This window comes from Acipenser ruthenus, chromosome 37 (genome assembly GCF_902713425.1).
Source record: "Acipenser ruthenus chromosome 37, fAciRut3.2 maternal haplotype, whole genome shotgun sequence".
NCBI classification, from domain to species: domain Eukaryota; kingdom Metazoa; phylum Chordata; class Actinopteri; order Acipenseriformes; family Acipenseridae; genus Acipenser; species Acipenser ruthenus.
In genome coordinates, this window is record NC_081225.1 from 3424959 (window position 1) to 3441315 (window position 16357).

Genomic DNA, 16357 nt, shown 5'->3' on the forward strand with positions numbered 1-16357 from the left:
AAATGTACGCCAAATAAAACGTTTTGCTTTATCTTTTAAGTCTGTCTGTAGTTAATTTATCCAAAAAAAAAAAAGTTTACGTTATGTAGCACCACAATCACCCCGAAAGACCCGACACCCCCTCCAAGATGCTATTAATATATATATTCGAAGAATGCACAGCAAACAAAACAAAGAGAAATTGCGATCGGTCTACTCTACCGGAGAAAGAAAAAAACTGTATGTAAGATCATTGTGGGTACATGACATCCTGAAGAAAACAAAACAGTACGGCGAATACCATCGGCTGCTCCAGTGAAGTGGCATGGCAGCACAGCATCGTTTAATAAATACAGCGGGTCTCTTTAAGTTTACTATCCCATCTTTTACATTTTTACTTATGGGTCATTCCAGGTCTCAGATTTGGATAAAACGTTTTGCTTTATCTTTTAAAAGTTTGTCTGCAGTTAATTTATCCAAAAAAAAAAAAAAAAGCTTATATTATAGTAGCAGGTGCATAATTATTTTTAATGTGGAGTTTTTTGTGCACAAAAAATAAATCTTACCTCATTTACGTATTTATGTATATTTAATATTCACTCTGTAATCCCATTTATACACTCACAGACCACCATTCTACATCTTTTTTATTAATATCTCGGTAACTATTAATTGCTGTATTGTACAACGCCAGGAAACCTGAAATTAATGCGAGCAGCTTTTCCTCCATTTTATTTTTTTATTTCTTCCTAGCAAAGGAACCTCCTGCTTTCCCTGATTGGCTGTTGGTAGGTTACGTCACGACGCGGCGCGGCAAAAGTTGAAAATATTTTATCTCTTGCACGCCGCTCTGCGGTGCCGCGTCCTTCTGCCGCTGCGCGTAACATTGAAAACCATTGCTTTTGCCATGCAGCGTCCAGTGTGAAAACCCCTTTAGCCAGTACAAGTCCAAAGCAAGGGACTGAAATAGTCTGATAGCTGGTTCACAGACCCCAGTTACCACTAATAATTACCACTGCACTATCTGTTGGCCTCTATTCACAAAGCTTTAACTCATGAGTCAGTTAAAGAATGTTTTTTCAAAGTCTGTTATTTTTATGAATAAAACAAAATGTGATATTAACTGTTGTATTCTGGTTCTTAATGAAACCATCACTGGTCCAGAACAGTTTCAGGAATATCAAGCTTGTTTTTATTAATAAGTTTGATAAAACATTCTCTTTGTGAACAGTCCAAAATCAGTGCTAACTGAGGACTGTGAAACCAGCCGCTAATGAAACTAAAACCCTGCGGTTGATTTTCTTGCAGAGTGTCGTGACGTGCTGCTCCCGCTGATGACTGACCAGTTAAGCGGTCAGCTGGACGACCGCTCCCAGAAACCGGATTACGAGGCGTGCAGCCAGCTTCTCAGCAACATCCTGGAGGTGCTGGACCGCAAGGATGTGGTGAGTATCTCTGGAGCTGAACCATTCACTGGGCTTCCTCAAATGCACAATTGATTTGTGATCAAACCTTAAACCAGATTTACTAAGCTTTTGCTCTAGTGAAGTAATACAAAAAAAATAAAAGCTTATGATTCTGAATGAGAAAATAACAACGAAGGCATGTCGGAGCCTTGGATTCAGTGGTTCTGAATGAGAAATGGATTCAATGACTTGTTTAATCTGATTCTGAATCATTAGCAGTGTTTGATTTCTCTTGGCTAAAAGTGTTTTGCATTCTGCACAGTTTTGTTAATGTGTGCAGCTACTGTCTGGTTCAGACAGGTATTTCTGTCACCAGATTTATCAAAGTTGTGCTAAGATTTTAAATGTACAAACGAGGGGTAAAACAACAACTAATTTGTTGAATAATTGAGATAAAAATAGTCAAATAAGCCGATTTAGTGAATAAATAATGTATTTGATAATGTCTGGCGCGCAATTTGTGAACATAGTGTTGCTGTTTGTGCACTATATAAAAAAAACTGCTTGAAACTATTTATTAATGTTCTAAAATGTAATTTAATGGATGTAAGTTAATGGATGGCAACCGCTACTGCACTTTTGTCCTTCGGAAATCTGCACGCTACACTAATTACTTTAATGAGCGATTCACCCTCACCCTAACCCTAACCCTATCCCTATCACTAACCTTAACCCTAATCCTAACCCTAACCCTAAGGTCGACCCTGGTGATGGTACCCTATTACTATCTGAAGTTGCTTAGTGTACACAAATAATGCATTTCATTGTCATCTTGAAGAGAAACAGACCACCACTTTAGGACTTCTAAATAAAACAGTAACTGTTATCTTTGTCTTCTCTGAATCCTAATTGAGATCTGAAATCAATAACCGGTCATCTGCCTGGCATTTTTGGTTTTGTTGCAATAGCTCAGGTACATGTCAATGCAGTTACTAATCCAAAGGTTTTTGAACTGAAGGAGTATAAATTAGTCCTTTCTGTTCACCAGTCGATGATGCAAATTAGAACCATTCCCTCCACTTTAGGGCAGAGCCGAGTTTAATATTGAGAGACAAATAATGTCTCCTTATTGCACAAGCTTAGTATTGAGGATTCTTTTGGAAATACCAGCTTCTTGAATTTGAGATGCCAAATCGGTAACTCCAGAACAAGTGGTGTGTGTGTGTGTGTGTGTGTGTAGCTTCCTTTGACTTTGTAGGGGATTTCCCTACTTTGTAGCTTTATACCAAGTCTTTAAAGTGATTACTTGTTGTGCACTTCCATTTGTTATTTGAGTCTCAAATCGGCAGTTTTTAAATAAGCACTTGTGGTAAATGTATTGATATTCATCTTGTAGTCTTAGGGATATCTCCTATTGCACCTGGTTAAAGAAATCTCTTGCAGGCCATGCTTTCAGATAGGGCTGCAAGTCCATGGGGTCCCTGCCCCTCAATGGCTTTTTTCCTGTCCTAATCCAGCCAGTTGCTTCCCTTATTGACTGACATGCTTTCAGCCAGTAACACGCTTTGACCCAGAAGACACTGCTGAGGTGAAGTGACCCAGGAAGTGGAAGAGAATAAGGCATAGAAACTGCTAACATGTGTTCCTTTCAAAACTGCACATTTAAGACCAACAGCATGTAGCTAATGGAATTGCAAAACAGGTAAGATTTGTGGTATTTTGTTAGCTACGTGGTATTTGGTTATCTGCTTTCATGAGGAACATTCTTTGGCTCTTTGTTGTGTTTTTCACCCCTCTATAATGCAGTGTCAGGGCAGGCTAATGCCACCAGCGATTGTGCCCAGTGTGTAGCTGTGCTCTCCCTCTCTCTGCAGGGCTCCTGCGGGGCACACGTCCAGCTTATCATGGAGCGTCTCCTGCGCAGGGTCAACCGCACCATCATCTGCATGAGCCGCCCCTCCCCTCTCATCGTAAGCACATTGTCACACATTGGCTATTTACTGCACATCTCAGTAGCATGCTTTTTCAAATAGCAAAACTGCACCCAATAAAGTTACCAAACCTGAAATAAGCAACTCAGACATTTCATTTAGGGGCTTGTGAGTAGTCTAAAACTGCTTCTTATTTGTTTTAGAAATGTAAAAGTGTTATCCTTTCAGACAAAAATTGTGCTAATGAAGTACATTTCATTGAGAATCCAGTCTGTTAACTCTGAACTCCTTTCATGTGCTCTGCTTTGTTACTGTGCTCCTCCAGTGGAACTCAAGTGCACTTCCTCAAACTATTTCTCTAAATATCTTGGAAGATAAAAGTCATTTTTTGCACATTTCTTCTTCTCCCCTGAGGATGCATGGCACATTTGTGATGAAACTTAGTTAAGGCATTCTTTTATTGATCACAACAGATTTTCTTCTGGTTCAGTAATTGCTTATACATCATAAACTCAACAGTTTTTATTTTGTATTGTAAGATTTTACATAGAAGTCTCCCGAGTGGCGCATCCGGTAAAGGCGCTCTAGCCTAGTCGCCGCCAGTTCAACTAAATTTTTTAAAAAAAAGAAAGTAGTTGAAACAAACATCCAAAAAATATTTACAAAATGATTGATGGAGGTTGTTTACTGTATGTGCCAGCAGGGACTTGATATATACAGACATGCTTGATTGGGGAACTGTCTTAACTAAACGAAAGGACAATACAGAACATAGTTAACACTAAATATGTGAACAATTAATCAGAAATTAGTCGTTAGTCTGTTGATTACTGACTTTGATTTCACACATACTTGTGTGTACATGTTATGCTTGTTTACATATATCTAGACAACTAAATCCAATTGTGATATAACTTGGTACGGACATTCTTTTTCACAAGTTATTGAGAATTTAAGAATCTGTGTATTTTGACGTATACACTTTGGATGTAGGTCATGGTGCCGCTTATACCGATCAATCAGTTCTGATGTTTTAATTGGACGTGGGTATGTGTGTTCCTCAGCTGTATAGAATCTCTCTCTCTCTCTCTCTCTCTCTCTCTCTCTCTCTCTCTCTCTCTCTCTCTCTCTCTCTCTCTCCAGGGCCAGTACCTGGCTTCCATGACAGCCATCCTGAAGCAGATGGACGATTCCCATTACAGCCATTACATCAGCACTTTCAAAACCCGTCATGACATCATTGTGAGTGCTGTATACTCGCCATTCCAGCCTTTCAAAAGCAGGCTGTAAAAATGTTGAAGATCTTTTAGAAGTAACAATTATTTCAACCTTGAATACTTTATTATTATTATTATTTATTTCTTAGCAGACGCCCTTATCCAGGGCGACTTACAATTGTTACAAGATATCACATTATATTAACATACAATTACCCATTTATACAGTTGGGTTTTTACTGGAGCAATCTAGTACCTTGCTCAAGGGTACAGCAGCAGTGTCCCCCACTTGGGATTGAACCAACGACCCTCCCGTCAAGAGTCCAGACCCTAACCACTACTCCGCACTGCTGCCCTACAATACATTCTGAATACGATTCAGAATGTATTGTAGAAATAGTATGTTAAAAAAAATGATGTTTCATTTTTGTTGTTTGGTTTCCTATTCTTTATGACCATGCACCTCAAAGTGCATATCGCACACAATTTACTCCAAGCACCCTGTCTGCAGTGGACCTTACAAAAAGGTTTAAAAAAAGACTGAACAAAATGCCCATTTCAAGTGTGTATCTGTGCATATGAGCTGGTTGAGTTAAGAACATAAGAACATAAGAAAGTTTACAAACGAGAGGAGGCCATTCAGCCCATCTTGCTCGTTTGGTTGTTAGTAGCTTATTGATCCCAGAATCTCATCAAGCAGCTTCTTGAAGGATCCCAGGGTGTCAGCTTCAACAACATGCCCACTGTTTCTTTCTTCTGGTTCTGTTTAGGATTTCCTGATGGAAACGTTCATCATGTTTAAAGACCTGATTGGGAAGAATGTCTTTCCCAACGACTGGATGATAATGAACCTGTTACAGATCAGGCAAGTGAAGTTTTATATAATGTACTGAAAACATGTTTTTACATGACTTAGGGGTATTTTTAATGCTTGGTAACTTATTTTAAGTAAATCTTAAATAAATCTGGGAAGTAAAAAAAGGAAGAAAAATAGAAAAGCAAAGCTGACGTCTTATAGTGAGTATGATTTTCAAAACCCTAACATTACCCTAAGGTTCCTCCAAGCACCTAATCCCAACTATCCTCTACACAAGTCATTCCTATCTCGCTATTCTTTACGGTTTCTTGTTTACTTTGGGGAAATGCAGGCTGCTCAGTTTCACAAAACCTACTAATCCTGAATTGTCCACTGTGACACAAGAACAAAACTTCAACTCTATTAGAAATGTTCCTGCTTACTTTTAAAAGCAAGTTGGCACAGCTGAGCTGAGCCCACTGTCTGAATGGGGAATGCTCTGCACCAATCTGAGCCCACTGTCTGAATGGGGAATGCTCTGCACCAATCTGAGCCCACTGTCTGAATGGGGAATGCTCTGCACCAATCTGCAGCACGCCTTTCCCACATCCTCACACAGATGTGGCAGAGTAGGGGGAGGAAATATGTAGTCCAGTGGTTAGCTGCAGGACTACATCCCCCAGAATGCCATAGGGTTGGAGTAGAGCCAGAAGTGGAATCACCTGGCTCTAATTTAATGAAGGACACCTGCCTGGGATTGAGCAGGCAGGTATAAATAAGCAGGTCAAACTGTGTTTGAGAGGTCTGCGTGAAGGCTAAGGCCTGGGTGAAGCCAGTGGGGACAGGCCTACAGAAAGGTATTTGATACTTTGATGGTATTTTGGTCACCGGTAAACGGTGTAGCCTTCCAGTTCATTTGTTAAAAAGTTTAGTTAGCACTCCTTGGAGGAGTTAGGATTTTGTTTTGTTTGTAAATTAATAAAAATCTACAGGCCCCCTATTGTTGTGAAAAGTGTTTCTTTTCACCAGAAGGCAGTGGAAAAACATAACCCGGTTTGCCACACTAAGGATAAAGGATGCATGCCGGCTCCTCCCTGTCGCAGCAACCTTCTCAGAAAAGATCAGTCACTCGTGACTGCTTGCTGTCTGAATTACTGTCTGATCATTGCACTAATGCTGTGCTTTCGAATGGACTGTCACAGGTTTTCTGTTGTCTTATTATACAGGGTTTTTCTACGAGCGATCAACCAGTTTGCAGATGTTCTCAACAAGTATTTCCTGGACGAGGCAAACTTTGAACTGCAGGTAAGTGTGCAGGGAACATCTTAACTGTAGATACTATATCACCGTGTATCCACAGAGCTGGAACAGCACTGAGTGGCAATGTGAGCTGCAGGCATGTCCTTAACCTGCTTTGGAGAGACCAAACTTTCTCACAGAGGTGAGGGAGCAGTTTAGTCTCTCTGCCCATCCCATTGGTGGCTTCTCTCTCTGAGTTTGTGCCAGAAGCGAGTATTATAGTATGAAGTGTATTAGAACAGTGTTGTTAATGAGACTATGCTGATCGGCCCATCAAGGCTCATACAGTTGTTCCAATAGGGATTATCCACAATACTGTGTCAAATCATATGGTAAATGGAAGCAAGTCAAACTGTAGTGCTGTGATCCTGCGCTGCTGCTTTCAGTGTAAAATCAATACTTTCTTTTTTTCAGAAGAGGGCAGCATAGATTCTAGTGCTTTGATGTTTGATTATACTGAATATTGTTGTGCCTGCAGAACCAAATGCTGCAGTCTACTGATATAGGCTAGGCATTATTGTTTACCATTGTTATAAAATATCCCTGCTCTTATTAAAAGCAAACAAATATTTATTATGACCAGTATTTGGGCCTGTTCTTTTGTTAGAATCTAATAGGATATTCCAATGGAGGGTTTAACTATTACTGCTTCACCTGGTAAACTGTTCCATGCATATGTTACTCTCTGCATTAACTTACTTTGGTGCCTACTTGTCCTTGTGTTAACTTTAAATATGGTTTAAGATTAGTCTAGTTGCCCTCTCATGTTTTATATAGATTTGTTTACCTGTACGGTACCTTGAACAGGACACTATTATACATTATTTACTTTCCATGATACTGTAGCTCTAAGTATGAATTTATACCCATGGCAGGGGATACTGATGCTTTTTCTTTGTTTATCTATCAATGCCTTCAAGCTAATTTGTGTCTCTTCCCTTCTGCAGCTGTGGAACAATTACTTCCATCTGACTGTCGCATTTCTTACCCACAAGTCCTTGCAGCTGGAGACCTTCTCGCAGGAGAAACGCAACAAAATCATCAGCAAGTAGGCGAAGGGCAGGGTTCAGACTGCCAGTCTTAATACAGGCACACAGGGGACACAATTATAAAACACAGGCGATCCAATTATAAAACAAAGAAGACCCTGATATTCATGTGAAATTTGTATCAGATGGGAATGACTTCACATTAAAGTTACCTATGCTGTGTAAATTATAATTTTTTTAATTGTAAAAAAATCTAGTATAGGGTGCTGTGTAAGATACAAGCTCATCTTCCACTCAAGGTAAGAGTAGACAATAAGACCAGCCGTATCGTACAACCCCTATACGATATTCTACATGGAGCAGGTGAAATAGTTTGGATCATATCCGTGCTGCTACAGCAATAGCAGATGTCAGTCAAAGGCTATTAAAACCATTTAAAAAGATTATTTCAATGAATGTTTAACAAAAAAAATGCTGTCCAAGTGCCAGTTTTATTATTCTGGATAATGTATGTTTTTGTTGTATTTCTCCACGCCTTCTAGTTTCTCCAAATAGCATCCCTGAGCTACTTCAAAGATGACAAATCCTCTTCCGGCTTCTATAGTAAACAGCATTGACATACGTATTTCTTACATGCAACCTCTGTTAGAGATATACAACTTCTCCTGCGTTTTTGAAAACTTGTTCATGTTGTGACATCGGCTGGTTAATGTGTGTGTCTGTTCTATAAATATACAGTTGTAGTCAAAAGTTTACATACCCCAATGGAAATTTATAATTTCTTGAAATTTGTCAAACAAATAATTATAGGAAAAATCTTTTGTAGCAAAAGTTTTGCTTTTGTGGATGAGGAAAAAAAGTTACAAGAAATAGATTACTCATTTCAGCAATTTTTTTTTGCAAAACTCAAAAAATGCTAATTAAAAAGTATTCGTACCCTGACAAGGAAAATTAAATTAATAGCTAGTTGACCATTCCTCAATGCAAAATTGGTCCAGTTCATTCAAATTCCGAGGACTTCTCTCGTGCACAGCCTTCTTCAAACTCATACCAAAGATTCTTAATCGGATTTGGATCAGGACTTTGACGAGGCCATTCCAGAACCTTGATTTTATTCTTCTTTAACCATTCTGAAGTAGATTTTGATGTGTGCTTTGGATTGTTGTCGTGTTGGAACGTCCAGTTGTGCTTTAAACCAAGTTTTGTAACAGAGGGTTTCAGATGATTGGTCAATATCTCTTGGTGTGCTATGGAATCCAGTTTACCATGTATTGGAACTACATTTCCTGTGCCATTAGAGAAAAAACAACCCCACAGAAGTATATTACCACCTCCATGCTTGACAGTAGGTATATTCTTTTCTTTGTTTGCTTCACCAGACATTCTCCAAATGTAAAGACTATCAGTGTGAGCAAATAGCTCGATTTTTGTTTCATCACTCCACAAAACCTTTGACCAGAACTCCTATCCATCATTCAAATGCTGTTTTGCAAACTTGAAGAGATTGTCCTTGTGACGTTTTCCTAAAGTGGCTTTTTCCTTGGTCTGCGACCATTGTGACCTTCATCATGCAATACTCGTCCTATGGTTGAAATGAAAACCCCAGTCCCACTTCAGTCAATTCACTTTGAATTTCTTTGGCAGTCAATCTCGGATTGTTATTAACCTTCCTCACAATTCTTCTACTTGTTCTTGGTGAAAGAACCTTCTTTCTTCCAGACCGAGGGATCATTGTGACAGTACCACGAGTCTTGTACTTGATAATAGAAACAGTAGTTGAAATTGGGATACTCAGACGCTTCTTGTATCTTCTTGTATCCATCGCCAGCTTTATGACTATAAATAATCTTCAGATAGCTCTTTTTCTTTTTCCCATATTGGCTTATTGGTAATAACAGCAATCATCCTATGCCTAACCCTTTTATACTCTCTAAGAATGTTCACCTCAAATCCAGCATTTTCTAGACTTTTCTAGAATTAGGTTCTGCATTATCATACTGACATTTTTAACGCCTTGTAGACGATACTATCACAGCATCAAAGGGTATGAATACTTTTGAATTGGCATTTTTGGAGTTTTGCAAAAAAAATTGCTTAAATAAATAATTGTAAACATCTATTGCTTATAACTTTTTTTCCTCATTCACAAAAGCAAAACTTTTACTACAAAAGATTTTTCCTAAAATTCTGTTTATGAGAAATTTCTAAAAATTATAAATTTCCATTGAGGATGTAAAATTTTGACTACAACTGTATGTGTATATGATGTAACATTCCCATATAAGGGAAGTTACTAAACCATTTGAGAAATGTAGTCAAACTTAGACCAATTATTTCCATATCTGATGCCGAGAGACTAATGCATGCCTGTGTTTAATCTAGAATTGATAATTGTATCATCTTGTATTTTTTCTGGTGACCTAAAAGGTGTGGTTTCCCGCTTGTTCAGAATACCGCCTCTAGAATTCTGACTAAAACTAGAAAAAGTGAACATATTACCTCTGTTTTGGCCTCCTTACACTGGCTCCCTGTGCAGTATAGAATTGATTTTAAGATTTTGCTGTTAACTTACAAGGCCCTGAATGGATTAGCACCTAGTTATTTGCAGGAGTTACTGACCCCGTATTTTCCAAACCGCACTCTTAAGATCACAGGATGTGGGGCTGCTGGTTATTCCCAGGTCAACAAAAGCAACACGGGAGGTAGAGCGGGGGGGGGGGGGGTAGAGCGGGGGGGTAGAGCGGGAGGTAGGGCTTTTTCTTGTAGCGCTCCGGAATTATGGAATGCTCTGCCTTCGTTTGTCAGGAAAGCTGGGACCGTTACAGTTTTCAAATCAAGATTAAAAATGCACTTTTATAAAATGGCTTTCTTATCTTGGTGGGTTTTAATGTAACTTTAAAATTGCTGCTTTTGTATTATGTGTATACTGTTATTTAAATCTGTTATTTAAATGGTCTGACTGTGGCAGTTGTATGTGTGACATGCTATACAAATGCATAGTGGTTTGTTCTTTTTTCTGTACTGTACAGTGCTTTGCAATACTTTTTGTATAAATAAATAAAAGTACACTGACCGTTGTTTTCTTCTTTAAAGGTATGGAGACATGAGGAAAGAAATTGGTTTTACAATCAGGGACATGTGGTACAATCTTGGTAAGGAACTGGCTCTGTTTGTAATTGTAAACCCCTTCCCTCCCAGTGCTTGTATTGAACATTGTGAACTTAATATATATATAATTAAACCAAATGCATTTATCCTTCTTATGAAGGGCTTTACTCCCAGTGTACGGATATGTGTTAGACTTCCCATTCTGCCCACAGAGGACGATGTTATCCATCATTCAGAGGTTTCAATCCGTACGCAGTTCAAAGTTATTTCCATTGCTTCAGTAACAGCAGCCATTCTTGAAAGGATGTTGTAAACCGCTGATCAGAGCAGCATCACTGCAAGATATTTGTGGAATTAGCTCTTGAAGCTACACAAGCATTTGTTGGCATTCTAACGTCCTGTACCAGGCTTATTTGCTGTTACAAATGTCAGCATATTTGTTAATAAAATGTTCATTTTGTTGCCTCATAGTTGAATGAAACTGAGACAATGATTGTGGTGGATATCCTACTATTGTTTAGTTTTTTCCACTGTAAGCATGGATTTCATTGTTGCAATGTGTTGCTATTGCTAATGAAGCAGCCCTCTCTGATGCTCAGTGTACCTCGCTGGTGTCCTCAACAGGTCCCCACAAGATGAAGTTCATCCCTGCCATGGTGGGCTCCATCCTGGAGGTGACGCTGGTCCCCGAGCCCGACTTAAGGAAAGCAACCATCCCAATATTCTTCGACATGATGCAGTGTGAGCACAACTCCAGCTCCAGCCGCAGCTTCCAAGCGGTGAGTAGCTGCAGTGTCAGGGTGTGCCTGCGCGGTGCGTGTGTGTGTGTGTGTGTGTTGGGAGGGGTTCATTCTTGGGATAAAGTCCTAAAAGCACGTACGTCATTATTGGAAGCTGACAGATGGTTAGGGAGCAGTTGGAGTTGAAGTGTTCCGGAGGGATTTTTAATGGGCGTCGTCTTCTGGTTTCAGTTTGAGAACGAGCTGATTATGAAGCTGGACCAGGAGGTGGAAGGAGGCCGGGGGGATGAGCAGTACAAGGTCCTGCTGGAGAAGACGTAGGTTCTTCCAGTCACCAAGCTGATCGAATGTATCCAGGATCCTTCATTGGTTGTAGTGGATGTTATATTCAGGATGCAACTCAATTTGTTTTTCTGACGGCATATTTATAAATAGAACCCTGATCAGTGGACATTAGCTGACTGCATCTGGAATGTAAGTGCCCAGGTAGATTACCCTGGTGTGAATCCTTTGACTGCATCCAAAAACTATACCCATCATAATTTATCTGAGCCAAAATATTTCACCTGAATGTACATCAAATGAAGTTGCAAACCAACAAAATTTACTCATTCTCATATATGGTAATAGTATTGCCTTACAATTTTGCCATGTGTCTTTCAGTGACAACTGATAATTGTGTGACATGGCGGTACAATGATGCTCCTGCTCCCTCCCACTCGCTCCCTCTCCCTCTCGCTTCATCTTCCTCTCCCTCCCACTCCCCCTCTCGCTCCCACCCTCCCACTTTCACTCCCTCTCTCCAGGCTGCTGGAGCACTGCCGGCGGCACCGCTACCTGGCCAGCTCCGGGGAGACCTTTGTCTTGCTGCTCAGCAGTCTGCTGGAGAATCTGCTGGCCTATCGCACCATCACCCACGACGAGAGCCCCGAGCACCGCATGAGCTGCACTGTCAATGTCCTGGTGTGTGACAATAGCTATTTTAATTATTAAAAGCACATTTAAATACAGAAGTCTTTAATGTGCCTTTAAAAAAAGGAAAACCTAGAGGTTGTCTGGGAAGGAGGCACACAGTGGGTATGCTTTACTTGAATTAAGCAGTATTTTCACTTGAAGCACTAACTCTGCAGATCCCTCAAGCGTATGCATGTTCTGATTGAGCTGTTGGAAGAATAAAGTTATGAAAGAACTTAATATGTAGCCAAGATAAACAGATAGGTAAACATGAAAGCATGAATTAGTGAAGCCAATTTATTTTAAATGACAAAAGGCTGATTACATCCCACTGAACCTCAAAAGTAGGAGTCCTGCTGTACCCCAACTGTAGCACACACTGTATTAAAATGGGACTTGACATTACTTTGAGTCATATCGTTATGTTATGCATTTTTGTTTTAGAACTTTTATAAGGAGAAAAAACGAGAAGACATTTACATACGGTAAGACTTTTCAGCTCTTTGCATTTTTTTTTACGCATTAATGTTACTTTTTCCAAGGTTGCACAACTGTGTAGTTAAGAAAACCAAATTGTTTATTGTGTATATTACTACCAGTTTTTTTTAATTTGTTTTAAAATGGAAATCAATAAGCGAAATCTGTTAGTTTTTTTGCTAATTTACGATTTTAAACATAATATTTTCAATGTATGTTTAATAGATTAAGTGTTTAAACGGTTTACTGTTAAATGGTCAGATACATTTTCAATGAAAGTACCCTTGATTTAGTATTTATAGTCCTATTTCCTTTTTGTATTAATTTAGGTTTTATACTGATTTTCAATTACAGTAGTTTATAACGCTCTAAGATATTATAAATGATGGAGCAGTTTGAAAAACATTTAATAAAAGATCCCTGTAAAACAGAACATGTGATTAAACGTTTAGGAAAATACTGACCATTCGCACTAAGAGAGCTGTGCCTACAACATCTGACAAATACACAATATAAAAAGTGACTCAATACTTCTATTTAGCCTTAATCTGAATCCTTTTCTCCTCTCCAGGTATTTGTACAAGCTGCGAGATTTGCAGCGGGCCAGTGAGAACTACACTGAGGCAGCCTGCACCCTGCTCCTGCATGCTGAACTCTTACAGGTGCATGTTTATTAGCAGAATTACATTTTGGTGTTTTTGAAAGGTGCTGGATTTACATATCTGGAGTGACTGGAATCCTCTATATGTTACTCCAATGCATTGCCTGGTAAAGACCATGACAAGGGAGCAGTTCAGTCTTCATGCCTCAAGCCTGCCCTCGACTGAAGGGAGCACACTTTCTCTTTGGGGGTCAGGGAGGGAGGGAGCAGTTCAGTATCCATGCCTCAAGATCTCATACCTCATTGATATGGTTGTGTTTTGGTGAAATATTATGGAGGTCACATTTAAATGATTTCAACTGTCGCTCTCAATTATTACACATGTTTGTACTGCCTGTGTTCTGTTAGAAACCTGTTATCTAGAAGGGATGCATATCCCTGATGACAGATTAGTCACACTTGCATTTGTCCCTACCCTAACATACATGTTTTTTGTTGTTTACACAATTAATACATTTTTTATTACTAGAATTCATAAGTTGTATATCATAGTTATAAATTTGTGCTGACAGAGCAAAAAGAGTAGTCAATTTAATGTATTCTTTTCATTTTGTTTTTTTGTAAACAACCAATTATTCTAAAGGAAAGGCATGCAGTATACAATGTGAAAGAGCTTTTACATTGATGCAGTGGTACATACTGGCAAGTGGTTCTTCTAGTCTAGAGTTGATTGGGAAACCACTGCGTGAGTTGGACTGTTGTAACAGTGGGCTGTGTTGTTTGTCTCCAGTGGTCCGATCGGCCCTGCGCCTCCCACCTCATTCCCAGGGACCACTCCCAGGTGTGGAGCCAGCAGGAGCTCAAGGAGTATCTCTTCAAGGAGATCATCAGCTACTTCGACAAGGGCAAGGTGGGCTCCGCTCATACTTCTTCACAAACACAAGCTCAGACCATTTCTAATCCTTCAGAAGGGTTAGATGACCACACATTACAACTGTATGTAGTAAAGCTGTGCAAGCACTCAGATCTTTCAATAATTCCCTTTTCCACTTTTTTTGTTGGCAGGTGTTAAAGCCTATATATAATTTCATAACAAGCACCTGTACACTGAGTACCAATCAATGGCAATGACATTATGCAAAGAGGGATTTAAAAGCTGTTTGAAAGCAAATTCCTTTTACCCAGGAGCTGACATTTTTACTGCTGTAAAACAAGCAAATGCCATTGGCTCGTCACATGCACAATACCTTTCTGTGAAATACTGGGGTTGTATACTGGGAGAGGTACTTGCTGGTGAGTTTAGTCGAGTGAGGTTAAATCTTGCCCACAGCCAAGGCTGGTGAATGTCAGGAATCAGATCCAGAGACAGAAGCTGTAGTTTAAAGGTGCTAAACATTTATTACACAACACACCAAAGAAAAAGGCACAAGGGCCAAAACAAAAGTTTTAAACAAACACTTGGCAGGCTAGACATTCGTCTTCACTGACCAATACACCTCTTATCCCCAATACAACACAACACCCATGTAACTTACCCCAACTCCCTCTCCCAAACAAAGGATTTCTGGCTCCTTATATACCACTGTGGCTTAATTAAACATCAATTTTTCAATGATTCTCTCCAGCCAGAGATTAACTCCTTCCCTGCCAATTCAACACAACACATGTGTAGGGCCCCTGCCCTGTCACACCCACAATTCACTGCACATTTCTATAGGAAAATTAGGAGTGAAAACAAAATAATTTTACATAGAATGGATAAAAGGTAAGCCAAATAATCCCAGATAAATCTGAGTTTAGTTGGTTTGATTGGTACTGCAGAATGTGAAAGAAAAATGTACTTTTAAAATCACTCCATGCCATTGATTGGGAAATGCAGCTTTTAAAATTTTTAAATATGCTTCATTTAATACCTGCCAACAAAAAACATGTTAAAATATTATTATTATTATTATTTATTTCTTAGCAGACGCCCTTATCCAGGGCGACTTACAATTGTTACAAGATATCACATTATTTTTACATACAATTACCCATTTATACAGTTGGGTTTTTACTGGAGCAATCTAGGTAAAGTACCTTGCTCAAGGGTACAGCAGCAGTGTCCCCACATGGGATTGAACCCACGACCCTCCGGTCAAGAGTCCAGAGCCCTAACCACTGTGTACTGCTGCCCTGAGTACTTTAATAGCCCTATTATGTAGTTAACTCTTTCTTGATTAACATATGTTAAATAAGCTGTGGTGGGTTTTGATAGCTCTGATCTCATTTTAAATATGCTCAAATATACTTCATAAATTCAATGATGAATGTTTCGACTAGAAGACTCTTAGTTTATTTTACTGTTTCTAAATGTAACACTATTGAGTGTCTGATAGCTCTCGGTGATAGCTGTGCTTGTGTAATTGTTCTGTGGTGTTTCAGATGTGGGAGAAGGCGATTGAGCACAGCAAGGAGCTGGCCAGGATGTACGAGAATGAGATATTTGACTTCATCGGGCTCAGCCAGCTGCTGGTAAGAACCAACAGCACCAGGATGATGCCTATTTCAGTGGTCCCTAATCACCTAAAATATTCTATATAGTTCATTCAAAAGCTTGTAGAGGTCTCTTTACTGCGGAATGTAGCTGATAAATCTGCTAGCGGTCCGCTGTCGGCTCCTCAAAACAAATGTGTTTCCTGTAAACAACAAAACAGCGCTGCAGTTCCAATCGTCACCACCGCGAGATCTAACTGCAGAAGGCAGAGAGAAATGTGTTGAGAAGCAAAATACCACAAACAACTTTGAAAAAAGTGTTTTAGGCAGAGTAGACCAACTTAATATATATACCTGTATTATAAATGTAAAAACAAATCTGAAA

General features: G+C 39.4%; 1 protein-coding gene across 4 annotated transcripts in view; it reads left to right on the forward strand.

Moving 5' to 3' along the window:
- LOC131706871 (dedicator of cytokinesis protein 5-like) overlaps positions 1-16357 on the forward strand; it is a 163057-nt gene that overhangs the window by 102281 nt on the left and 44419 nt on the right. For 3 of the 4 annotated variants that reach the window (XR_009310858.1, XM_059008765.1, XM_059008766.1), the window contains exons 26-39: positions 1288-1424; positions 3260-3355; positions 4460-4558; positions 5304-5398; positions 6556-6634; positions 7576-7676; positions 10711-10769; positions 11350-11504; positions 11697-11782; positions 12272-12428; positions 12864-12904; positions 13468-13558; positions 14288-14407; positions 15922-16011. Coding sequence is in view for 3 of the 4 variants with exons in the window: in XM_059008765.1 (XP_058864748.1) it covers positions 1288-1424; positions 3260-3355; positions 4460-4558; positions 5304-5398; positions 6556-6634; positions 7576-7676; positions 10711-10769; positions 11350-11504; positions 11697-11782; positions 12272-12428; positions 12864-12904; positions 13468-13558; positions 14288-14407; positions 15922-16011 (1406 nt within the window). In the remaining variant the exon portion in view is untranslated. The remainder of the gene's footprint in view (positions 1-1287; positions 1425-3259; positions 3356-4459; positions 4559-5303; positions 5399-6555; positions 6635-7575; positions 7677-10710; positions 10770-11349; positions 11505-11696; positions 11783-12271; positions 12429-12863; positions 12905-13467; positions 13559-14287; positions 14408-15921; positions 16012-16357) is intronic. The other variant, XM_059008767.1, reaches the window with a different exon arrangement.